The 27,271-nt window shown below is 44.3% G+C and overlaps 1 protein-coding gene across 1 annotated transcript in view; it reads right to left on the bottom strand.

The window, feature by feature from the left end:
- The window catches only part of ZZEF1 (zinc finger ZZ-type and EF-hand domain containing 1), a 1,733,356-nt gene that overhangs the window by 619,797 nt on the left and 1,086,288 nt on the right, over positions 1–27,271 (bottom strand). The window contains exon 40 of the mRNA XM_086954803.1: positions 8,583–8,860. Coding sequence (XP_086810929.1) covers positions 8,583–8,860 — 278 coding nt within the window. The remainder of the gene's footprint in view (positions 1–8,582; positions 8,861–27,271) is intronic.

Here is a 27,271-nt window from a genome sequence, read left to right as displayed (position 1 = left end):
TTCTCGCGGTTAAAGGTCAACTTTGGTTTGGCTTTATCAAAACATGTCGTGTAAGGTGTCATACGAATTGGAATACTACCCCCTCACCAGTCCTGGCGACGGGGGTAGCATTCCACCCCTCTAGAGGGGACGACATGTTACTTTTGCTAAAACGCGGTTGATTTTTAAAAGAGCCTCAGATCCACAAAATGGATGCTTCTGCCACAGACACATGTCTGACCTCCTGCTGCTGACCGAAACTCAGCAGAGGAGGCCTGGACAAAGGCTTTCCTGTCACAGGAAGGTGTCACACCACCACAGACAGGAGATAGTGGATTGTAGCAGGGAGGTTTGAAAGAAACCAGACAGTGCCTGGGGAGCACAAGGCTTCCCCTTGCATAATCCGGTCAAACCAGTTCTGGGGCACACCAGCCCCAGCTCCAGTGTGACCTGGACAAAGGAAAGGGGGTGTAACCGCCCCCCTTCCTGGTCCCACCCATAGGGAGGGACCTAGCAGGAGATCCACCCCTCAGATTGGAATAGGAGTGGGAGCAGTGCCAATGCAACTCAGATCATCCTGAAGAAACATAAGAAACGAATTCTGGACCCTACGACATTCTACTCAACATAGAAGACTTAAGAATCTCCCTTGTGGTCAAGGAGTGACCACCCTGTGCATACAGGCACCATCCAGCCCTCGACCCTTGCTTTGTTGCAGTTCCCGCCGGAACTCGAGCAACAGAGATCGACGAGATCAAGCTTGCCTGCCTTCTCCCAGCCCGATCCACAGTCCCTGCAGAGCTGAGACCCGTGGAGGCGACCGGAAGCGTGGGGCACGCCATCTTGAAAAGGCCATGAGACGCTGACCGTGCAGCCCACGAGTGACCCTCGAAGCTGTACACCGGGGTTTGAGAAGCCCCCACCCCGAGCTACACTTGCACCAAAGTTACCCCCTCCACACTCGACGAGTGCTGCGTGGGGCCCTTCTGCTTGTGTTGGCTCGACGCATTGGCCCGGTCACTTGCCAGCTGGCTTGTGGCCCCTGTGCCGACGAAAACTTGAATACGACTTGCTTTTCTGGTTGCTCCAGATCTGCACCAGCTCCTGTGAAAAGGAGCCCCCACTCTGACCCTCCTGGTCCGAGTGAGAAGCAATCTCCCGGTTCCACGTGGATTGCTTTTGCCAAGTGCTGCTTGCTGCAATCTTGAAGCCGACGGTGCTGACGGGGAGAGCCTGCGTGGGACAGATCGTGATCTGCTCCTGGACGTCGCAGATGCCCCAGAGCCCACGTGACAGCGGAGAGAAGCCTCTCGACAACCATCTGATTGCGCCCGACATTGCCTGGTTCCGTCCTGGTTCCACCCTGGTCACTGCTGAGTGACCCAGACTCTGTCCCCTCTGCTTTCAGATTCATCTCGACTTCGATCCGCCCTTGGATCACACCGGACACTTCTGCTTCCCATCGCCTGCAGCTTCTTCAGCTCCAAGCACCAAGAGCCTGCGTGTCAAAACCCGACGCCACTTCGACCCTGTGCACCCACTTCCTGTGGGTGAGGTAACATTGCAACGCCGGTGTTCCTACACTGGTACACACCTCTAGGGTCTGTGTCTTAAGTTTTGTTCCTCTAGGTTCAGCGGAAGTATCTTTAAACTAACTTTGTGTAACTTTTACGCACCATTGACATTGCATTGGTGCAAGCCGCACTTTACGTGCTGCACCCGAATTCCGTGGGCTACTCCCGACTTCAGCATTGCTAGTCCTGACTGCTCCCATCGATTCTCTAGGCCCTAGGCCTAACCACTGTTCGATTGGTATCTCTTATACCATTTTTTTTGTATATGGTTTGAGTGGCCACCCGCCCTCATCCAAAATTGTGCAACTTTGTATGTTATACTGTGCTTTTGATTTAACGCTTGTGCCCCTTTGCTCATAAAGAGTACTGGGGATTAATTTAGAAATAAACACATATATTTTTATAATATATACTTGTGTGGTGTCCTTTCATTTGGTATTACAGGATTGTATGTGGTAAAACAGCTCGCTTAACACGACCTCTTAAGTTAAGCCTTTAAGGCTGCTTAGTCCATGCTACCCCTAGGATAGCTTGTCTAACAAGGTTGACTTACAACCACACACCATAAGGGATTGTTTGGACTGATACAAAGTGGTTCCAGAATTGGAAACACTACATATCAGGCCAACTTCTCACAAAGGGTTACTCCCTTCCCTTTCAGTCCCCCTCTCCATCCATACCACCTCGGTGCCACCGCATGTCGGGGGATCATTTGGTTCTTCGCCAAAAGGAAGTCATGGCCCTCTTGGCCAAGGGGGCCATCGAGTTGATTCCTGGGCAGAAAGTAGGGAGTGGTTGTCATTTCCACTACTTTCTGGTCCCCAAGAAGGACAAGGGAGGCCTGCGCCCCATATTGGACCTCCGGGACGTCAATCGCTTCGTCCAGGAAAAATTCAAAATGCTGACTCTGGCTCAGGTCCTGGCTCCTGGAGACCAGGTGGTAGCATTGGACTTGCAGGACGCATATTTTCACATCCCCGTCCTGCCGGCCCACTGGAGTTACCTGCAGTTTACGGTAGGCCAGGAGCATTTTCAGTTTGCCGAGCTCCCCTTCAGCCTTACCAGCGCCCCTCGGGTGTTCACGAAAGTGATGGCCGTGGTCGCAGCTCACCTGCGCAGGTTAAGGATGTCAGTCTTCACCTACCTCGACGACTGGTTGTTGAGGGCGGGCTCGCCCCAAACAGTTGTCGGCCACCTTCAGTCTACGGCCAAGCCCCTGCATCTGCTGGGGTTTTCCATCAACGTGCCAAAGTCGCACCTGAGTACCTCTCAGAAGCTCCCCTTCATCGGAGTGGTTCTGGATTCAACACTGTTTCGGGTTTATCCTACCAAGCAGCGAGTCTGGGATATTCAGGCTATGATTCTGATCTTTCGGCCTCTATCCCGGGTTTCTTTCAGGTTGACCCTCTGGCTTCTGGGCCGCATGGCCTCCTGCCTCCTGCTGGTGACACATGCCAGATGGCGTATGCAGGCTCTGCAGTGGGCCCTGAAGTTCCAGTGGGCACAGTATCAGGGCAACTTGTCCGATCCTGTCCAGATCTCAGAGGACATGGCTCATCAATTGCAGTGGTGGCTCACGAATCGAGATTGGGTCACTGGTACTCCCTCTCCCTTCCCCAACCGGAGCACAGAGTGGTGACGGACGCGTCCCTCCTGGGATGGGGAGGCCACTTGAGGGAGGCGGAGATCAGAGGCCTCTGGTCTCCGGCAGAGACCTTTTGGAGCTGCGAGCGATCCGACTTGCACTGGAGGCATTCCTTCCCTCTGTCCTGGGAAGTGTGGTGCAGGTGTTCACGGACAACACCACCGCCATGTGGTATTGCAACAAACAGGGCGGGACGGGGTCCTGGACTCTATGTCAGGAGGCTCTGCGCCTCTGGACATGGCTGGAACATCAAGGCATTACCTTGGTGGTTCAACACCTGGCAGGTTCTCTGAACGCCAGGGCAGATGAACTCAGCCACTGGTGCTTGATGGATCATGAATGGGTCTGACCTAGGACGTGGCGCAAGGTCTCTTTCAGCAGTGGTGAGAGCCTTGGTACGATCTATTCGCCATCGAAGAGAACGCGCAATGTCATCAATCCTGCGCGCGTTGGAATTTCCAAGGCAGCACTCACTCGCGACACTTTTTGTCACGAGTGGAGTTGCGGTCTGTTGTACGCCTTTCCGCCTATACCACTTCTGCCCAGCGTGCTGAAGAAGATTCGGCGCAACCGGGCCAAGTCTTCCTTGTGGCTCCCGATTTGGCACGAAGATACTGGTATCCCAAGCTACTCAGCATTGCGATCGATCTCCCAATCCGACTGCCTCTTCAGGCGGATCTTCTGTTGCAGCAGCAGGGGACGGTCCTCCACCCGAACCTGTCCAGCCTCCACCTCCATGTGTGGAGATTGAGCGGTGACTGTTGACAGCTTTCGACCTTCCTCCCGAAGTCTGTGATGTCATTTTGGCAGCCAGGCCTCTCTCCACTAAAACGTTATACGCTTGCAGGTGGAACAAATTTGTGGCATGATGCGCAGCAAAGGCTGTGGATCCCCTTTCTGTCCCTCTTTCCGAGGTTTTTTGTTCCTTCTTTCTCTGGCCCAGCATGGTTCTGCTCTGGGCACTATTAAAGGCTATCTCTCTGCCATTTCACCTTTCTACGGCTTCCTGATCAGCCTTCTCTTTTTAAGACCCTGGTTGTTAAAAGTTTTATGAAGGGCATTATGCACACGTTCCCTCCCGTACCGTTCATCATGCCTCAATGGGATTTACACCTTGTCTTGACGTTTCTGATGTGCACTCCCTTCGAGCCCCTTCATAACTGTCTCACCTTTTAAAGACTGCTTTCCTGGTTAATATCACCTCTGCCAGAAGAGTGAGTGAGCTCCAGGCTCTTTCTTCCAAACCTCCTTTCCTTTCTGCTAATCCGGACAAGGTGGTTCTGAGGACCCGTCCTTTCTTGCCAAAGGTGGTCACACCCTTCTACTTCGGGCAGACCATCACTTTGCCCACCTTCTTTCTGCCTCTGCATCCTTCAAGTGAAGAGTAGAGGCTCCACCGGCTGGACCCAAAATGTGCGCTTGCATTCTATCTGCAGAGTACACAACAGTTCTGGGTGGCTGATCAGCTCTTTGTAGGCTACGTGGGCGCCAAAAAAGGTCGGGCTGTGCACAAACGGACCATTTCCTGGTGGGTCGTACTGTGCAACAAAGTATGTTACTCCTTATCCAAGAAGGAGCCTCCTATGGGGCTGCGTGCCCATTCGACCAGGGCAACTGCAGCCACTACTGCCTTGGGACGTGGCGTTCCCTTGCAGGACATTTGTCAGGCCTCTACGTGGGCCTCGTTGCACACGTTTACCAAACATTACTGCCTTGACAGTCAAGTCCGGAGAGACGGCTTCTTTGGCAATTCTGTTCTTTGTGACTTCTTGGTGTAATATTGTTCGCAGACCCACTTTCGGGGTTGGTATTGCTGGGGTATGTATTCTAAGGTAAGGAATCTATCACTAATGTGTCTCTTTCAGATGCACAAGTTACTACTTGTGTAACAATATATCTGTAAGAGACATTCGTTTTTGATAGATTCCTTACCACCCCACCCATCCTCCCCAATCTGCGAACTGATTACTAGGGTTAAGGTCATCCCCCTTTTAGGGCCTAAGTTTTATACACCAATGGTCAGTATCTTGCATGGCTTTGCGTTCCTGGCGCGGAATGTCGTGTACAGAACTGACGTCAGCGTTCATGGGTGGCGTTTAAGTAGTCTCTGTGACGTCATCTCGGCGCTCACGACGCCAGTGACAGACGTGGAGCCACAGGACGCCACCTACTGACGCGCAGGGGTACTGCTAAGCAAAACTTTCTGGATCCAGTCTGACGCCTGAGAATATTCTACGGTAAGGAATCTATCTAAGGTAAGGAATCTATCACTAACTAATGTCTCTTACAGAGTAACTTGTGCATTTCTTTACAGACTGTACACATAAAAAGATTTTGATTGAAGAGGTTGCCTATGATATGGGTTGGCGGCCACAGTGGAAAATACGGTAAGAAGTCGACTCTAATAGGTCTAACACTGAATTTGGTCGCACATTGGACCATTAACAGTATTTATTTTGTCCATTTACTATATTGGAATGCACTAGCTAATATTGTATACTCGATACTACAGGTCATTGCCAATAGAACATTAGGTGAGTAGGTTTGGATTCCTTGAATAGGAATAGACCGCCAATTGATGGCTTTAAGGTCTGATCACAATATTGTGGCGAGAGGCATGGCATGATTTTACACAATAGGGAACTTGAGCTTCACCTTAATCTATTCTTTTCGTTTATGATGGATTAGTACATTTTGATGATAGTTGCTCACTTTGATTATAAGACCGTTCCGAGGTGGAACTATGGCATTGAAACATGGTTACATTGGGTATATATGACAATACCCAAGTACTACTTTCCGGTTTGGGGTCTGTACTCACTCTTCACCGATGGTTATTGCCGCAGTCATAACTAATTTTGGGTTGGACAACAATGAAAGGAAATAAGGTTGATTATGATTTATCTTGTAGCCCTAATGAAATCAGTAGTATACCTTCCAAAGACTAAACAAGTGTTGGCTACATTTCGTGTAAGATGACCTGGATACATACGAAGATTGAAAATACAATTAAGAATATATCTACATCAACTCTTTCTGGAGAACTGTGATTTGAACAGTGGGGTGCCGTATAATTCTGAAAGACATATCTTCACTTCCCCGTTCTCTTACCCCATGTCTGACTCTCCTCAACTCACCATTGTGGAAACCAACATGTCCGTCTTGCCCAGCAATAAGCCTTATCTCTGTTTCCATAAGCTAAACCTGACCCAGCAGACAACCTTTTACTTTCACAACTCCCTGCCATCCTTCACTACACTACAGCCAAGTACATAGGATCTTCAGATTATCTTACCTCTATCTCCAACAACGTCATTCTGAAATACCCAACACAAATTAGACAGCCTCATTATCTTTCCAACTAGAAGTATCATTAACTGCCTTGCTGAATCTGTGGGTCTCAAGCCTAGTATGTGGTGCTGACCAAGGTGTACAGTCCTTTGTGCTTCAGACCTCAGAAGATCGACAGATTCCAGCCTGACTACATCTGTATCGAATCTCTGTAACAAAATATAACATATTTCAATTTATGTTTGTGTCTATCATTTAAAATATTCTCTGTAATTGGAATCTAATCTCTCAAAACCGTTGGGCTTATTTTTAAAATGAACTCTAACATCCTTAGAGGTCAAGTACACTTTATCAAAATTACATTGCTGAGACCATAGTTTCAAGCCTGAGTTTCCATTTCAGTCAGGTCTGCTTACTAAAGAAAGATGCAAAAAATTATTGCACTTTCTAAATGCATGTGAAAATTCCAGACTCTGCCAAGTCCACGACAGACAGCAACAAGCCACTCAGTTCAATCAACATTGGATGTAAGCCTGTCAAACAATCACCAGTCATAGAATGTGTTCCATTTGAGATCATTAGTAGTGTTGTTACCCCTTGCCAGAACCTTCATGCATTCCTTTGATAAGCTTAAGTAGCCAAACCTAAGGTCTGAATGATTCGTGCAAATAAAAAAATCCTGCCTGCGCCCATGATCAACACAATTGGCAGCTGAAATGGAGGATGCTTTGGCACATGAAATAAGTCTAGAAAGCAAGTCTGTTTCACCCAAATTAGTACCACTAGAACCACACAAAAACCTGCACAGTAACAGTCTCTGAATCAGCTCATAAAGCAGATGCTTACTTGGTAATGCACAGTGAAACTCTCCTTACCCTCTATAGAGTATGCATCGCCCAGTAATCCTGGTTGCTCAAATTTGGAAGTGAAGACAGAGCATTTGCTGTTTTTCCATGCCTATTTTCAGCACACCAACTGCTCAAAGAAGTTTTCCATAACCAAATGATTCAGTGAACACTTGTTACTCTCAGACAACTGACCGCGGAGGTCATTTGCTATATTGTTCTTTATTCCCGGCAGCTTACTGTCACAGATATGTTCTGTTTGAAAACCAAAGTCCAAATATCTTGTGCTTCTCTGGAAATCATCATCAAGGTGGTGGCCCCTAGCTCAACAAGCAGAACATTTGGAATGGTCTGCTAATATCAGCACTATCCTTCCTGTAACTTTATCCAGGAACCCTCTCAATTTGACTGCTGCAGCTCCAGCACATTTACATGTACCATATTTTCAGACTCACATTACAGTCCACCGGCCTCGAAAGCAAGTCCAGAAGTGCTCCCTAATCTTCGAGGGAAGTATCGCAAGAGTCATTACCTCCAGATGGTGAGGGCAGAAAGGCATGCCAGCCCTTGCTATTTTTCTATGACTTCATGATCAGGACAAAGGTAATGTACACAGGGAGTGTGTCATCCTCAGAGATGTTCATCTGGGTTCACTATCAACACAACATCATTAAAGCTTATTTTTAAGTTTCTCTGAAACAGTAACACATGTACTCTACTAGGTACAGGAATCACAGAGAAAACAATTTTTATAAAAATAATCCACTGCTGGCAGACAGGATTGGCTTTTACTTCCTTCTGAACACGCCAGACTAAAATTATTGTAATCTAAGGGCAATTTTCGCACAGCAGCATGCATGCTCGGATTTAGAATGCACAAAATGTGAATTTACACAGCTAAATTGAATTACTCACAAGCAAAATAACACCAGTCTAGTGGAAGTAAATGCAGAAGTGTTAACATACAAGGCACATTAGGAATGAATTCGATTTCAAAAATGCACTTCAGTGCTGAAGTAATTCATGCAGAATATTAACAAATTTGATAACAGAAAACATGGAGAACATATGTAATGTCTACTTAACAGACTATTGCAGGTGCCAATACAATTTAAACATGCATTATTTGAAACATGATTGTACGTTTGTGCCTAAGTAGGGAGAACATGTTATTTTGGAGGTTAGGGTCACATTTCAGTTGAGCTTCAAAGAGAGAAAAACTGCTAGACCTAGAGCAGCACATAGTACCTGTCCAGACAGACTGCTCCCAAATTGAACAAAAGCTGGGTAGTCTTCCAACCATGTGGTACCGTAGATCCATCACCTGCAGCTAAGAAGCTATGTTTGACCGACAGAACTTTGGCTACAGCAGCATCAACCTCTGCAGGGGAAAGTCTTAAGATCAGCTGCCCCAGAAGGCCCAAAGTTAAATGATATGTTTCATTCAAATGCCCAGCATTAGAAATTACAACCTGAAACATTAGTGGGATAACCTGTTCCAAGGTCTTTAAAGAAAATGTGGAGTTCTGGAAAGCAAACAGAAGGAACAGCACATAAAAGCATGTTCAAACACATGGAAATGACACATTTCGAATATATACATTTATCAAGACAAAAGACACATCCTACTACCAGAAAAAATACCTTTTTATGATGCATGCCTGTAACAGGTTATCAAGACCTTTCAATGCATCAATGGACCTGCATTTATAAGACACATTTAACAGATGGGCAAATGCATGGTAGTAGACCCCATATTTACAGAAATAGTAATTTTCAATAATGTAAACCCATTCACTCCAATTAGCTGTCTGAATTTTGAAGATCAAAATCAAATAGAAAAAATATACTCAACATAATTTCCACACCATTTGGGACACTGAAAAAATAAAGATGACAATACAATAATGATAGCATTATTAATTTTGGTCAACATCACCGTCAGTTGGGGGGCGCAGTTTGACGCCGTAGCAAGATGGCAGTCGTTGGGTGAGCTCCGCCAACTCGCGGAGCTTCTGTGTTTCCCGTTGCCTCAGAGCGTTGGTGTTTGTGAACAGGGATGGTGGTCCCGATGCCCTGAAGCCGCGAATCTAGCGGATGATTTTTCCTGCTTCTACATCCAGGGTGAAGCGCAGAATCGCTGTTGGTGCTAATTTCCTCACATAATCGCAGGCGCCTGCTAATTTAACTCGCAGCGCCCGCGTTTCAACGGAATAATACCTCAAGTTCTGTTTTGGATCCTGAACTGCAGGTATGTCCCCTAATGTGGAATCCTTTCATTCAATATGAATGCTGCACCTTTATTTATATTCATTCTATTGACATTATAAGTAGTCTAATTCCTCCTCCATTTCCAAAAGAATGCTGCTCCTTCTTTTCCCTATGAATGGCAATAAGAGGGGATGTACAGTTACAGAGAAGGTTTTTCCATTTTTCTCTTTTACAGTGAAGGCAATCTTTTGAAATAGCAGCTTATTGCTATCAAAGTTGAGGCAATCACATGGAGCATTTGTGAAGAGGTACTTATGGTTGTTAATGCCATGTCCTTCCATTTTTTGATTTAAAAATATGCATTTTTTGATGTCTTCACTCACAAGTTACACAGTTTTCATCGTATTTTTTGTTCTGTGGTGAAGATTTTTCTTACTGTGGTAATATTGGATCTTCCATTTTCCCTTCATCGAGGGCACATCGTTTGGGTCGTCCTCAACCTAACTCTAATAAGCCACGTGGTATCATCATGCTTTTCTTAGAGTTTACTGAGTTGATGCATGTCTTGAAAGCAGTTTAATCCAAACAATGCCTCACATGGTCAGGTCATGATATTTTCATTTTGCAAGGTGTTTCAAATGCAACAACTGCACGCCGTAAACAATTCTTGTCTCTTTGTCCCCAGATGAGACAATTGAACATTCAATATGGTTTCTTCACCCAGGACTCTGTAAAGTTACTCACGAAGGAAGGTCTCGTTCTTTTGAAGATCCGGCCAAGCTGAGACTCTTTCTTAATAATATCTCTCCTCGAAATATGGGAAATTAATGTTGTATACTTTCTTAGTTCTATCAGTTAATTGGTTCTTTGTCATCTAATTCTACCTTTATTCCCCTCTTTTTACATGTTCCTTCTTTAAAATATATATTTTTTTCTTTTTTCTCTTCTATATTAATTATGTACTTCATTTTATTGTCTATTTATTTATTTATGAGGCTTATTATTATTATTTTTTTGTATCGCTGTCTCTGCTTTTGTTGTCACCATGTCCCATCTGTCTTGTTGCTCGTTTTTCTTCAGATCTGGATTCTGTTCCTTGACCTGCTTACTTTTTTCCTCTCTCTATTTTTCGCTTTTTTTGGGTTTTTTTCTCCTCTCTATCATTCTACTGTTCCTATGCTCTTTTGTTATGGTGCTTCTTTATTATCGATCCTTTGTCTTCACAAATATCTTTCCTTATATTCCATTAAGTGTTTACGTTTCTCTATTTTGTTGCTTGATGCTTTTGTCTATTATCATTAATTGTTGTTATACGTTTTGTTTAATGTATTTATCTAATAAGTGGTATTTTTTTGCTTCCAGTCGTTATCCTGAAGTGTTTCATCTCTATTCATGTATTGCCCTCCCTTCCCTTCATTATGTGTAATGTTGTCACATGGAATGTTCGTGGTCTTGGAAACCCCGTCAAAAGACAAAAGGTACTCTCTCACTTATCTAAATTGTACTCTCATGTCTCTTTTATTCAAGAAACGCATTGCAATGATATAGAATCACTTAAATTGAAAAGACAATGGGTTGGTCAAGTTGTTTTTTCTCCAGCTTCTAATCGAAAAGGTGGTGTAGCTATTTTATTTCATAAATCAATCCATGTACAAATGTTATCTACGTAATGTGATAGCGATGGACGTTGGGTAATGGCTAAGGTTGTTATACAAATTAAGAAATTGTCTTATTTAACATTTATGGCCCTGTTAAACCAGATCCAGACATTTGGAAAAACATTAAGATTTCACTATCCTCTATGGATACCCCTAATATTATTATTGCAGGGACCTTTAATCAATGGTTAGACCCATTTTCGGATAGACAATCCAAATGCAAATTCAACCCTGATAAAACTCATAAATCACTTCAATCTGCCATTTCCTCTCATTCATTATATGATGTTTCGAAGACCTCATACCCTTGAGTTTACTTTTTTTTCTAATGTCCACCACACTCGTTCTAGAATTGATTATGTTTTAGTTAGTAAAAAACTACTCCCATCCATTCACTCCTATGAGATCGGATCTATTTTTATTTCTGATCATGCTCCCGTTTTCTCTACCCTAGACCTCTTCCCGAGTTCTCCAAAATGTGGTCGTTGGAAACGTAATATTTTTTATCATCAGATAATACTTGTTACTGAAGCCACTACCTTTATTAATGATTTTTTTTACTATTAACAATCCATTGGACACTTCCATTACTAATAACTGGGATGCCTTTAAGGCTTCATTCCGTGCTTTTGCTATTTCATATTCAGCAAAAATCAAGAAAATTGCTAAAGCCAAATATGCCATTTTACTACAGCAACTTAAACAATTGGAACAGAATTACTTTACCTCTAAGTCTCCCTCGGTTCTTCATGAACTGATTATAGCCAAATCTGCTCTTCATAAACTTGCCACAACTGATGCTTGTAATGTTCTTCTTAAAATTAAGTCCAAATACCACGGTGGTCAGAATAAAGCTGGTAAGATGTTGGCCATTTAAAAATTAAATCTGAACATAAAAATATAGGTCCTATCCTCAATGAATTTATTAATAATTTGGCTTCCTCTAATGAAGATATTGTCTCTATATTTCATGATTATTATCAGTCACTATATTCCGATGATACGAATACCTCTCCTCAAAATTTACATACTTTTTTTCGGGCCTCCCTAGTCCTCCTTTGCTTCTTGATAAATTTGAATTCCTAGAAAATGAGATTACTCTTCAAGAGATAACGGAAGCTATCAAATCCTTAAAAAATCGAAAGCTCCAGGTCCTGATGGTCTTTCTGTTGAATTGTTTGCTACTTTTGCCTCCATTTTTGCGACCAAACTCTTGGTCCTTTTTAACTCATTCCTTGTTGACTCCAAAGCATCTGGCTCATTTATGGAGGCCTTGATTGTACGTATTCCCAAACCTGACATGGATCATTTCCTCTGCAAAAACTATCGCCCCATTTCATTTATTAATTATGATTGTAAGATATTTGCTAAAATTCTTGCCACTCGCCTTGAAAGTATCATCCCTCTTTTGGTTTAAACTGATCAAGTTTGTTTTCTTAAGGGCAGATTGGCTTTGGACAATGCTCGCATGTTCTCTAATGTTATTTACTAGGGTAAAAAGTACAAATCAACACTTGCAGCTTTGTGTTTAGATGCAGAAAAGGCTTTTGATCGCATAAACTGGCATTTCATGTTTAATACACTCAAATAGTTTGGTTGTGGTCCAAATTTTATTTCTTATGTTAAATTGGTATATTCTTTTCCTCGTGCTAGTATTTTTGTTAATAACCATTTTTCAAAATCGTTTCCGTTATACAGAGGCACTCGCCATGGTTGTCCTTTATCGCCCTTGTTATATTATGTCTTGAACTTTTACTTAAACGTATTCAAATTAACCCTTGTATTTCTGGTTTTTCACATAATTCTATTGAATCCAAATTATCCGCATATGCTGATGACATCCTGGTATATGCGTCTGATCCTAACACCTCCCTACCTCCTTTCCTGGATGAAGTTCGGCTATATTCTAGTATCTCCGGATACAAGCTGACCTTTTCTAAGACAGAAGTTTTACCCTTAAACTCTCTATGCTATCAATATATGTTCAACAATACAAATTTTACCTGGTGTCCCACAAAAATGAAATACCTTGGTATCTGGTGTTATATGTGCAATGTTCTAATAACTAAAATACAAGCACTCCTTCTTTCTTGGTCCCCCTTTTTCTTATCATGGTGGGGTAGATTAGATACCATTAAAATGATGATTGTGCCCCATGTCCTTTATACATTATCTATGTTACCTTTTCTAATTCCAACTTCCTATTTTTCACAGATTAACTCTATTTGTACACATTTTTTTATGGAATAATAAACATGCCTGCATTGCTCTTACGAAACTCAAACGTCCCAAGACGGAAGGGGTTGTACGCTTTCCGGATTTTAAATCTTACCACTTCCCATTTTTTATTCGTCAATTTTTTGCTTTAACTCATGATTTTGCCGATATCCCTATCCCCTGGTGGATTGTTTTTGAACGCTCCTTATTTAAAGATTTTTCTTTCCGTGATATAATATATAATTGTTCCTTCATATCAGATACTCCTATCTTAAAATACTCCCGACAATTACTATATAATATTTTTTCTGATGGGCTAGATTCCTATCAATGTTTTTTATCCTCAACTATTTGGTATAACAAATTTATCAAATATAAACGTAAATCATTTTATTACAAACACTGGAAGGAAAAGGGAATTATTTGCATTCATCAATTTATCAAACAGAATTCTGTTATTCCCTTCCAGGAATTGAAGTCACAATATATTTTACCGGATTCATTTTTTAATGAATACCTTTTACTATCAACAGCTTTCCAATTTTACTTATCTTCCCACATTTTCCCTTTAGCCTCTCCATTACGTCACCCTCACAGTTATGTAATGTTTCCCAAGATCATAGGCCTCAGGCAGCTTTTATTTATAAGCTGTTAAATCTCATGTTGAATTACTTTGGGAAACAGACTTATCTATGTCACTCCCCATTCCTTCTTGGGATAAATTATGGCTCAAGATATTTAAAACTTCTGTTGCTGCATGTATTACTCAATCCCTTTATTTCATTTATAGTAGAACTGTTATCGCCCCTGTTCAAATATCCACGTTTTCCCCTACCTCCTCGTCCCTCTGTTAGTCCTGTTCAGAATCTACAGGGACTTTAGTTTATCAACTTTATGATTGTTCGAATGTATTAACGTTTTGCCAATATATTTGGTCTAAATGCATGATAATATTTCAATGTAATATTCCATTAAAAATACAAAATGTTTTTCTAGGTTCCTCCTCAGCTTTCCAATCGTATTACTCTGTTGTTTGATTTTTTTATTTATTGCTATAGTATTTAAAGTGATTTTGTCCTGTTGGAAAGATAATTCTAACTTATCGTTATTAACCTGGTGGAATTTTATTTGTGATGAACACAGAATTGCTACTGTTTCTACTCTTACTCTTCATCAGTAAATCAAATCTGACCTACTTTGGCTACCCTTCACTTCTTATCTTTCATGTTATGCACCTGCATCTTATTTCTCACTCTTTCCCAATGTCCTAACTCTCTTTCCTTTTTCTTTTCTTCCTCTCCTTCATATCTCCTTTCCTTTTCTCTCTTTTTGCTCTGTCTGTTTTCTTACCTCTTTTTTATCTTCTCCTATTTTGAATTATTTGCTATTTTTTTCTTTAAATTAATCATTGTACTTTATTCATAATGTGTTCATTTAATTATTATATGTTCTTTTTCTGAAAACGTAATAAAAATCATTAACCAAAAAGCCATCACCGTCAGTTGGTTTTGGCACCATATTAAGCAATTCCCCCTGATATTATGGACAGTGTATAACATCACTTTATGAACGAATAAAGTACCAAACAGCGTAAGAAATAAAATTATATTATAGTCCAAAAAGAGGAGGCCCCTGCAAAGAATAGAGAACTGTTTTAAAGAACAATTTACAGCGCCAACACATATATGTGGCCCTGCTTCAGGAGACAGACCTCCCTGTACACAGCCACATGCTTAGATGCAGAGGACTGGAGGGTAACATCTCAGCAGCAGGGTTTACCTCTAGCTCTAGAGGGGTTTTAAAATGGGTAAATCCGAAGTCCAAATTGCAGATACAAACACTGGACATAGATCCTGATGGTAGATTCGCTATATCTAGATGTTACGGCCCTGCCGTAAATTTTACAGTCGTCAATGCCTATGGCCCCAACTTTGATTCGCCTGAATTCTACAAGACACTAGCTGCCAAGGCCAAGCGATTCGACCAAGGGAACTTCTTGTTATGGGGGGGAGACATCAACCTCACTATGAATCCGACCCTGGACAGATTAACTGGTCCCCCACGCAGACCTGCAGCTGCTGCTCTGGAGCTGCAGAGTGCAATGACTTGCCTGGGCTTGGGGGGATGTATGGCGGACGCAAAATCCACGCCAGGGTGGATACACGCACTACTCCGCATATCACAACGTCCACACTAGAATAGACTGCTGGCTCGCCTCCACCTCCAACTTGGACCGTGTTAGGGACGGCAGGGTTCTGCCCAGAACATTATCTGATCACTCACCGGTCCTGCTGGAATTACGCATTCCAGGTAAATCCATACCGCCATTTACATTCCCACCTAACTCTCTACTGGACCCAGTCTTTAAGGGAGAGTTGGCCGAGGCCATAGATACGTTCTTCGAGCAAAACATAGGCTCAGTTGAGAGCTTCCAGGTGGTTTGGGAGGCCTTCAAGGTCTATATCCGAGGATTTGCGATATCCAAGCACTCTGGCATTCTCAAGACTATTCAGTGGACGTTGGCAGACCTTGAGGAACAACTAGAGGGACTGGAGCGCAGACAGAGTGGTTTAGCAGATGAAGCTGTGAGTGCAGAGATTAAGACCCTGCTAGCGGAGTATCATGATGAAGCGGATAGAGAGGTCAGACATATGAGCAAATACTCCACAGCTAGGATAATTGGTGAGGGAGAGCGACCAAGCACGGTGCTGGCCAACCTCATGAAGGGAGCAAGGCGGCGCCAACCAGTCACAGCGGTGAATAAATTCCCCCGGGAGAACCGACTACAGATGATATAGAAATAGCTGAGGTCTTTAAAAGGATACTACTCTGACCTGTACTCATCTAAAAGCAGTGACATGGAAAAGGAAATCAATGACTATCTGGGGCACATAGAAATCCCTACATTGCCCAACTCTGATAGGCAGTTCCTTATGTATCCTATAGAAAAGGATGACATTCTTGAACACTAGCCAGCATGCGCTGAAGCAGCGCTCCGGGAGTTGACAGACTCACGGTGGGCTTTTACAAAACTTTTAAGGACCAGATGCTCCCACACTTATCTACCCTTTTCGACGACATATGTGTAGAAGGAAGTATGCCACAATCTATGAGGGAGGCACTCTTGGTAACCATATTGAAGCCGGGAAAGCCGCATGAAGAGTGTAGCTCGTATAGACCCCTTTTGAGAAATACGGGGACCCCTACTCATAATATATTCACTACCAGTAGGGACTAACAGGAAATTATTTTTAAGAAAGAAGCAGTAGTGAAATACAATAAATCTCAAGCCGAAACCTAGGGGGTTCAAACTACAAATTATCTTAAATATTGTGACATGTAGACATTATTAATAGAAACCAAACATGATTTATGTAACAGGATACTGTTTTTAATTTATTTATCTTTTTTGTATTTCCAGTTTAAAAATACATGTAGCCAATACAATAATTGAACAACATACAGTTATAATACAAAAAATACAGAGACAAGTAAAAGAGAAAGAAAAATCCAAATGACTTAGGTGTAAAAGTGGGCTAGTGGAGTTAGCAAAGCGGTGGGTGGGAACTCTACCCGCGTTTCGGCTATTGCCTTCTTCAGGAGTCCGTCATTTGCAACAGGACAGAAAATAAATGACAATAATGGTTGGCCATCAAACTATGTTTTAGAGGATATTCTGAAAATTCTTCATCGGAGAACAGTACGGTAGAGATTTTTTTTTTGTCTGTAAGAAATAGATGTTTCCGTATAAGTGCTAGTTTTCTAAGAGTGGGTCTGCCTAGTATGGAACCTGCTAGTACTGGTGTATTAAATTAAGATCGAAAAATTACCGATTAGCTAATTATCGCTGTGGATAGCTGAGCGATGATTCCGACTTTTAAAACAAACTATTTACATTGTCGGCGATGTCCTCAAAAGTGGCTGTAAAGGGATAATTTTAACCTTAATTGATGAGGACTAGATAGACACAATTTGTATTCCTCGCTAGAGCTCTTTTTAGACGTGCCGGTATTCAGTCTGTTAGTAAACCCACTACATCGGGGAGATGTGGGACCCTTCGTTATTTCTTTGGAAGTTTGGTCTGAAACATCCTGTATAGTCACAACTTGAAACTGTTGATGGTTGTATATAGCGATGGCACTCTCTGAAATATGTTCGTCGTAGCTGTATTTGGGGTTCTGATATGCGATATCCGCTGACCGCAACCGGCTCGTATAGACCCCTGTCATTACTAAATGTCGATACCAAAATATTTGCTAAGGTCCTGGCCAATCGGTTGGCCCTACTTGCTAGTAGTCTAGTGGCCCCGGACCAGTCAAGGTTTGTCCCTGGCAGGAACCTAGTCAACAATATAAGCACTGTCCTGGGAGTGATCCAACATGTTAGACCAGACAGGAAGGCACTGGCTGTATTCCTGGATACGGAGAAAGCCTTTGACTCCGTGGAGTGGCCCTTCATGCTCGCAGTACTGCAACATATGGGTCTGGGGCAGCCATTCCTGCAAATGTTGGGGGCGGTATACCACGCGCCGAGGGCACGGCTCCGCATGTGAGACCTAGTCACGGACTCCTTCCCCATTAGCAGAGGAACTAGGCAGGGATGCCCCCTCACGCCCCTCCTATATGCCCTGGTGGTGGAACCGCTGGCATACGCCCTACGAGAATACCACAGTAACGAGGGAATAGGATTCCAGGGCTACAGAATCATAGTGTCGATGTACGCTGATGACACCCTGCTGTATATTCGCGATCCTGATAACAACTTATCATCAGTGCTCAGGGAGGTGGTACCTTTTGGAGCGCTCTCAGGCTTGAGGGTCAATTGGACCAAGTCGCTCGCTTTCCCACTCACGCCCATCACGCAGCCTATGCTGATGGAATACCCCCTCCAATGGACCACAGATACGGCCCGATATCTAGGGATACAGCTATCCCTAGATAGCGGAAATCCTCTTCAGAGCCAACTATGGCACGGCAGTCAGCAAACTAGAAGACGACGTGATCAACTGGAGCAAACTCCCACTGTCCTTAATGGGACGCATATCAATTATGAAAATGGTTGTGCTTCCTAGATTTTTGTTTTTGTTCATGACCCTACCAATGGTCCTCCCCAAATCGTTTTTTGCACAACTGCAGCAGCAGATGACAAAGCTTGCTTGGGCGGGCGGGCAACCCCGTGTCAGATGGACGACGCTCACTATGCCATACTCGATGGGCGGGCTTGGAGCCCCGGACCTGGAGGCATACTATAGAGTAGCCCAGGCGTCCCATCTCCACACGTGGCTACATGGGGACTGAAACATACCCCATGTACGCATGGAGACTATCTTTGCACAACCGGACATGCTCCAGCATACAAGTTTTCGGCCGCTGGACCGCAGAACGGGTGTACTAGACTCTGACTGCCACTAACCACGCATGGCACAGCCTCTTACAGATGCAAAATGGAGCATTGCTGTATTCACCTGTGATGCCGGTCGACTCGGCGAGATGGCTGCCCCCGCTTCTAGAAAAAGGAGTAGTTGATGCCTTGCACAAGCTTAACATACACGCAGCGGGGGATCTGTTCGCTGAGGGTGTGGTAAAGACATGGGAGCAGGCACAGGGGACCAGCGAGGCGCCCCCACTACTGACACGATTTCAATACCATAGAGTGTGCAGTGCTCTGGGCGACTTACTAGGCGGGGACATGGCGGAACCACCGGAGGTCCCTGAGCTTACACATGTAATCAAAACCACATCGCCCAAGAAGCTGCTGTCCAGTATATACAAGCTTACACAGACGAGCACTCGATACCCATATACTAAGGCCCGCTTATCGTGGCAGACTGACTTAGACACTGTTCTAGACGACGACACATGGCGATACTGCTGCACTATTACTAAGAAAGTGTCGCTCAATGGCCGTCACCGGCTGGTCCACTTCAAATTCGTGAACCGAGTGTACTACACCCCCGCTCGACTCTGCAGATATGGTCTGCGGGACTCTGCCAGCTGCGAGAGATGCAACGCCCCAGACGCTGACTTTTTACATATCGCTTGGCAGTGCCCCGGAATTTGGGATTTCTGGGAAAAGGTTTTGCTGATATTAGCGCGCTGACTGAGGTCGAGATCACGCCCGATGCCCTGGTAGCTCTGTTGGGATACACTAAAAAACTACAGAGGGCGGTTAGGCGACTGGCAGACATGGGCCTACTAGTGGCCCGCCGAGTGCTGGCCTGTTGCTAATTGAGAGGCCCGCTGCCTACACTAAAGCGCTGGGCGCATGACATGCTCTACTGCTGTACTCAATCTGAAAATTACTGCGAGCTGCAACCGCCCACTAGCAGACCGAAAATCTTCTGGGGCTTGTACCACACATACTTAGCGAACAAAGAAAGCACTGAAGGGCCCACACAATCATTGGATACGGGGTGATGCGGGGAGGAGGGCGGCTGGGGTACGACACCGAAGTTACCTAGGTGTAGTGGTCGCGAACCCAGCAGAGAGTCTTTAACTGATGCAGCGATGACAGATGTAGAGAAGCGCCGCCTGCCCTGTTTCGGGTTGTTGGCTAAATGGCTGTGTATATCACTATTCATGAAGATGCAAAGAGTATGTGTAAGCGGAGGTCTAACGCAAATCCAGAATGGGGGATAGGGGGAGGACTTTGAGAGGGACTGAGATTCTATTTTGATGTAATTTAATTAAATGCAATAAAGAAATAAAAAAACAAAACAATAAGTTTCCTTGGTGTTGGACCAATTGAGACTTCAAGTCCCACTGCAACGGTCGCCTGTGAGTAGGATGCGAGTGCTATTAGGCCCAGAGACCTCAGAGCCATTCTAACTGAGCCCTAGGACAGAGGTTGAAATGTCAGGATCACAGCCCAAATGTTCACTGGTCTGGAGGAAAATCTTGAAAGCGCAAGGTATTTATTATGGCTCTGATAAAAGGGATTCTTTGCAAAGGAGTCGTGTGGGATTTCGGCAGGTTGACTGATAACCTAAACGATATTAGAAGTCTTCTGTTCTTGGGAGCTGGTCTGCTACGGTCTGTAGTGAGCCTGCCTTCAGGCTCACCACAGACTCTGAACTCAGACAAGACGGAAGTCCTTATCCTGGGATCTTCGCCCTCCGCCTGGGACGACTCTTGGTGGCCCCCTGCCCTGGGCAGCGCACCCAAACCAACGGACCACGCACGAAACCTGGGCTTCATCCTGGACTCCTCCCTCTCCATGACCAGACAAGTCAACGCCGTCTCCTCGTCATGCTTCAACACCCTGCGCATGCTACGAAAGATCTACCGGTGGATCCCCACCGAGACTAGGAAGACGGTCACCCAGGCCCTCGTCACCAGCCGACTGGACTACGGCAACTCCCTCTACGCCGGAACCACTGCCAAACTCCAGAAGAGACTTTAGCGGATCCAGAACGCCTCAGCAAGACTCATCCTGGACATCCCCCAACACAGCCACATCTCCGAACACCTGAGAGACCTGCACTGGCTCCCGATCAACAAGAGAATCACGTTCCGACTCCTCACCCACGCACACAAAGCCCTGCACAACTAAGGCCCAGGTTAGCTCAACAACCGACTCAACTTCTACACTCCGACCCGCCAGCTTCGATCGACCAGCCACGCCCTCGCCACCGTCCCCCGCACCTGAAGAGCCAACACAGGAGGAAGGTCCTTCTCCTACCTGGCCGCCAGGACATGGTACTCCCTCCCCACCCACCTTCGCCTCACCCAGGACCACCTCTCCTTCTGGAAGCAGCTCAAGACCTGGCTGGCTGTTCGAGCAGTAGCAAACCCCCCCAAGCACCTTGAGACCCTCTGGGTGAGTAGCGTGCTATATAAATGCCTTGATTGATTGATTGATTGATTCAGTAGCCAGTGATCGAAATAGGGAGAGAGTGGTACTGCTCAAATTCTCAAATGTGCAGTGAACACTGCCATTAAATTCATGACAATTCAAGGGGCATTGGTGAGGTCTAAAGGGAGCAGAACAAACTGAAAGGGCTCGTGACTCACCCTGGACCACTGGTAGCACATGTGGGCCTGCAGACAGGGTTGTGAAGAAAAAACCTACAGGTTGGATGCCAGTCTCCAGGATCCAGGGTAGAGGGAACCTGAGCCAAAATGAGCATTTTGAGAGGTTGAAGGTCTAGAATAGGATGGAAGCATACACCCTTCCTCAGTATAAGGAAGTAACTGGAGTAGCAGCCAATCCCTACTTCTAATGCTGGAACTCTCTTTATGGTTCCTTTGGCCAGATGAGCTTGCACTTCCTGGCATAAGATGATCAGGAGATCCTCCGACAGGCAATCCACTGTAGGTGGCAGTTCAAAAAGGAAAGGCAAGATGTAGCCCTGTTGGACAATCTGTAGAACAGGGGTCTCCAACCTTTTCAGCAATAAGAACTACTTTTGTTCATTGAAAATCACCCCGAGCTATTAGTATTAGGGTTGTAATTGGGACAACATAAGACAAGATTACGTTAATGGACATTGTATGTAGGATTACCCGCAGTGACCACATCAGTGCATCAGGAGGCTTTGTTAATTTGAAATGCCTTTACATGAGTAATACATAACAATCACAGCTGCAGTACCCACTGCATCAAAGTAATAGTAATCAGTCTCCCATCATCTCATGATTTATCACTTAAATATCAGATTTAAATACATTTTGAAAATTCAACAGTTTTCCTCCAATCAGCACCTTATAAAATCTGAAAATACACAAATTCTCGTTCAAAATACACAGTTTTAATGTTGTTATTTATCGATTAATTCAACCAAGCATAAGCTTCTAACTTAGAAAACTGGGCTGTACATAGGAGAGCTACTCACAGGTAGCTGGAGAACTACCAGTAGCTCACAAGCAACTTGTTGAAGAAGCTTGCTGTAGAACCTATTTGTCAGAATTGATTTTCTGCCACCTCTACAGGAAGTGGCTGTTCCTGCCCTCCTTGGACAGCTATGTGACGCAAAGGGCACTAAAGAGATTTTGCAGTTGTTGCTGGAGGAGTAGAATAAAGAAATGCTGTCCATGGCTGCCAGACCTTTGTCAGCAGGACCCAAAGCCGGACCTAGAAAGGGTTGGGAAGCCTGTTGGACAGGTGGCGGGAGCTGGTGCTGTCAAGTGCGGATTTGATCTAGAGCTGAGAAAACCAGAGAATGTGATGTAACTCAGCTTTTCTTAAAACGTTCCAAGATGGAGAAAGCTGTTTAAAGGCATGTCCACTAAGGACACCTTGATGGTCCGGAGAATGCTGTGGACCTCAATCATGTGTGTTGCAAAAGTACTATGCTAGCTCCCATAGCCCTGCCCAGACACTCTGTGGCATCTAGTCCTGAGCGGACATCGAATTTGGACAAATTCCAACCATCTTGATTGGTTTGGGCTAGTGAAGGACATAGGTCTTCTGGGACCGAAGGTGAGGGGCTCACCCACCATATCCGATAGGGTGTGGATGTAACTACCTAGTAGGCAGCTCGCAATACCGGACCTCAAGGCAAGACTACCTGAGGAGAACATACACTGGCCAAAACTATCCACTCATTTTGACTTCCTATTATGGGTAGTGGTTGGAAAAGCATTAGGATTTATCTTACTGGTGGACACCTGCTTGTGGACCAAGCTTTCAGGTGTTGAATGCTGGGTCAATAAATCTGGGTCGCCTGAAGTAGGTCTAGGGCTGACTTGTCAGTTGACTGGTGGCCAGAGCATGGCTTAGTCCAAGTGCCCAAGAGTGTGCCTCTAAGGGCTTCCTTTAAATGTAAAAGAGTTGATGCCTGACCAGGCTGGATGACCTCTGCAAGGAGATTTGTTTTAACCTCCATAGCGGAGATCACTGCGAGGATGTTTGTTATAACCTCCATAATGGGGAGGTGTAAGTCAAGGACTTCATCAGTCCTTCATTTTACTATGGGGAAAGAGGTACTTTCCTCAGTTGCTGCTACAACAGGGTGTAGTGGAGGAAGGGGAGAACCAATGCTGGGTTAGGAGAGAGTGTTTAGTGCACTAGCCTCCTGTAATTCAACATATGAAGGACAAAGTTCTTCCCTATACCCTCCATTGTAATCTCCACAAGACTGGCTTTTATCAGAGTCTGAGCCAGCAAGTCAATGCAACATATGTGCGCAGCTGCGTGGTAGTGGCATCTTGCCTGAGTCCGATATGTTCAGTGTGGGCTATCGAAGTGAAAATCTGCATGTGGTCAAGCGGAAGATGGGTTGGAATCAGTCAGAATGATAGATTGATGGTCCCCCTCAGGGTCCGGTATATTGGTGCCGGTGTCTATGAACAAGGAGCTGGCACAAATGTCAGTAGGCTGAAGAGGGCCAGATGGCACCAAGGGTGAACACATCGGTGGTAACCCAACTGGAGGGCCCTGCCAATCATCGGGGGCTGTAAGGGAATCGGAAGAGTGTCAGAGAAGCATAGTGTAGCCTCTAGAAAAGCTTCAACTTGCTGCAAGGTCAAAAAGGGCCCGGAAACTCAGGGTGCTTTGGGGCCAGCAATGGAATGAGCTCCTCTGTGCATCGGAAGCGAAATCGAGAAGCACAATGATGTTCTTGTGCATTTTCCAGAGGAGTGGCAGGTAAGGGGCTGTGTCATACATGAACCTCTTGTGTTTCTTATTTTACTTACTCAAAGGCTTTGACTGCGAGAAAGATTGGCCTTGGGAATGGTACCGTGAGTGGGCATGCACTCTCAACTTCAAATAGGAGCAGAACCTATGCAGAGCCTTCCTGGGTTTTGCAATGTAAGGTTTTGTCTCGTAATCTGGGATGACTTTCGAGTTCATTTGGGCATAGTTGCTGCAGGTCTTGAAGTTATTCGATGAACCCTCAACCACCAAAGGCACACCTCGTGAGGATCTGTCACAGTTAGTAGTTTGTGACATTTCCTACAAAATTTAAACTCTGTTGTCTTAGGGGGTGACATGCCTTGCAAATTGGAAAAAAGATTTTGGACAAAGACATTTCTCTTCACAAGTGAATAAAAAGGAGGAGCAGAGCTATGCATCTGTGTTTGAAGGCTCAGAAAGTAAGGAACTCTATCAGCGCATAAGGGTGGTGCTTGTATGCAGCTCCGTTCGTCACTTATGAAGCGGAATGTCGTCAACGCGGGGTCTCACAACAACACTTGCAGGCACTCAGGAGCACTGCTTTGAATTTTACCGACCCATTCTGGTGACTGGGATATTCAAAAGGTGAGGAATCTATGGTTAGAAGTATCCATCAGAAAGGAACATTAACAGCTTTTTAAAAAACAAAGGAGGGACGATAATGTTATAATTACTGGAAACAAGCTCATCGTAGCTGCTGTGGACAAAAAGAAAAACTGGCAACTAGTTTGACCTTAATATTTTATCCTTTAGATTGCTACCCATCCCTTTTCAAGTCTCTTACCAAGATAAACACTTAATTTCAATACTCCTCAAGCATGAAACTACATTTTGCAAGCATCAGCTTTCCCTTCACAATTAGCTAGTGAATAACTTGTGATTTCCATAACTGGTGAGGCAGTGATCTATTTTGTAATAATCCGATAGTATGGATGACAAGCAATGGCACTCATGTGTTAAATAATATCATTTATAGAGCAAAGTGTCATTGTGGTTCCATGGTTACCAAATGCTGGCAATGCAAAATGGCTAGAATTCAATCAAGATTATGGAGCATTTAACCAGGTCTTTAGTATTAGTTTGAACCTCAAAAGGGGTGCCTTGCCCCATATATAATTAAGATGGGAATTTAATTACTTGGCTCCCTTTGTTGGGAGGACAGTGTACCCGGGTCTGGCTCAGTGGACTAATGCGTTCACTGCAGGAGCCTGTGTTCGATCTCATGGTCACAGGTTTGAATCCCAGCAGCTCCACTCAGCCTTTCATCCCTGTGGGGTCGATAAAATGAGTGCTATTGAGTTGGCCTCTGTAAAGAGATAAAGCTGAGAATATCTTCAGGATATTGGAAAAGCCACTACACCTCCTCTAAAGAGAAGTTTCTGATACGCAATGGATATTGGCCTTTATATATGGGCAGAAGGGAGTAACCACTTCAAAGTGTAACGCAATTTAAGAATTGCTGACACCCATTATTCTCAAGATATAATGACTACTGATAAGGGATTCTTCCATCCAGGGAGCTCTACACAAGGGTGAAAATATTAGGTCTGCAACTGCTGTTGGGCAGCACTTGCCTGAGCTACCAACCTTCTAGGTATAAAGAGAATAATGAAAGTCAAACCTCGATGTGAAGGATAAAAACATTTTGCATAAGAGATTAAAGTCACCAGTAGGTACCAGAAGCTTTAATGGTAGCATTAATAAGTATTGGGGATGTAATAAGAATATCTAAAAAAAAAATTATATAGGACTAGTTAGATCACAATTAGCCTCGATAGGTTGAAATAATTTCTAAATAGGATTTTAAAAATGATCCATACCATCATACAGTGTGTACACTATCCTTGTGTGTGCTGTGAACCTAATAACGTAAATGTTAATCACCACAGTGGTTCTATTACTAGTAGTTTACGATCTCTCTTTTTTTAAACTTGTAGGATGTCTAAACAATCTGGTTATAATACGGTCATAAGGACAAAATAAGATGACATTTTAAGTTTAGGGATATTGAAGGGTTCCCGGGTCCAGGACCTGAACGTCCTCCCCCATTAACACCTGCCGCTTCCAGATCCCCACTCTGGTTTGACATATATTTGAGAAAATAAAAGAAGATTGGGAGGTGGAATATTTGGAGAACGATTGACTTAGGGCAAGCAGTCACTATGTTAAATATCTTGTTCTTAGAGCTACGCAAAGTCTTTCTATCCATAAACTTATGAAAATATAAAGATAAACATTTAACTGGGAGGGCACAACTCTGAACAAACAAAATCCACAGAAATAGAATGCTGACAAGACACAGTATAGACCAGAGCCTAAAGCATTATCACAAAGTAGAACATATTGAACACTATCTAAGAGGGAACAGAACATCTTCAATTTCCCGTTAATAATGTGAGTAGCTCCGGTTGTCCTGTCTGTATGAGGGGAACTCTGTTTGATTGTTTTTGCTTCGGACCGTTATGCTTTGCCAGGTGAATGGGGCAATGAAAATCAGTGATGGTCACCATGCCCTAATAGAGTGAAGTGAGCATCGGTCATCTGATAACTCTGTGTTAGACGATTCTCTCAACTGCCTTAGCCATCAGAAACCATGAGCTTCCTTGACTCTAAAGGAGGCGAGGGAGGTCAAGTTCCTACACCCCTAAACTCTAAATAAAGACATTAGAACTAATGGAGTGGTGAGGTTGAGGAAAGGGTGCAATGTCTCTAACAACAGAGGCCTAACCACAAGGATGGTTTCTTATTCATGGGCGAATGGTGCTCTAGTTGTAATTTAACTCCTTCGGTTTTCATGACAGCTCCCGGCCGTCAGGAGTCACGGTAGGCGTGTGCTCATGATGGTCGGGAGCTGTCAGAACATTGCCGCTCCGCCCATGTGGGGTTAATCCCCAGCCTGTGCGAGAGAATTATTCAGTGGCCGGAGTTCTGATGGCTCCCGGCTGTCATGAGCACACGCCCACTGTGATTTATGATATGTGGGTGGCACAATCAGTGCTGCAGGCCCACTAGTAGCATCTGTTATCACCAGCCCTGGCACACTCAGTGCACTTTACTAGGGACTTCTTGGTGACACAAATATGCCAATCATGGATAACCACTCATAATAACAATTTACACAGGGAGAACTTGCACTTTGACACTGAATAGCAGTGGCAAAGTGCCCAAAGCATCTAAACCAGCAAAAACGAAATCCAGCATAGCATCAAAAATGCAGGAGGTAGAGGCAAAAAG

The sequence above is a fragment of the Lissotriton vulgaris genome, chromosome 2_1 (assembly GCF_964263255.1).
Source record: "Lissotriton vulgaris chromosome 2_1, aLisVul1.2, whole genome shotgun sequence".
NCBI lineage: Eukaryota > Metazoa > Chordata > Amphibia > Caudata > Salamandridae > Lissotriton > Lissotriton vulgaris.
This window is presented reverse-complemented; position numbering and strand designations above follow the sequence as displayed.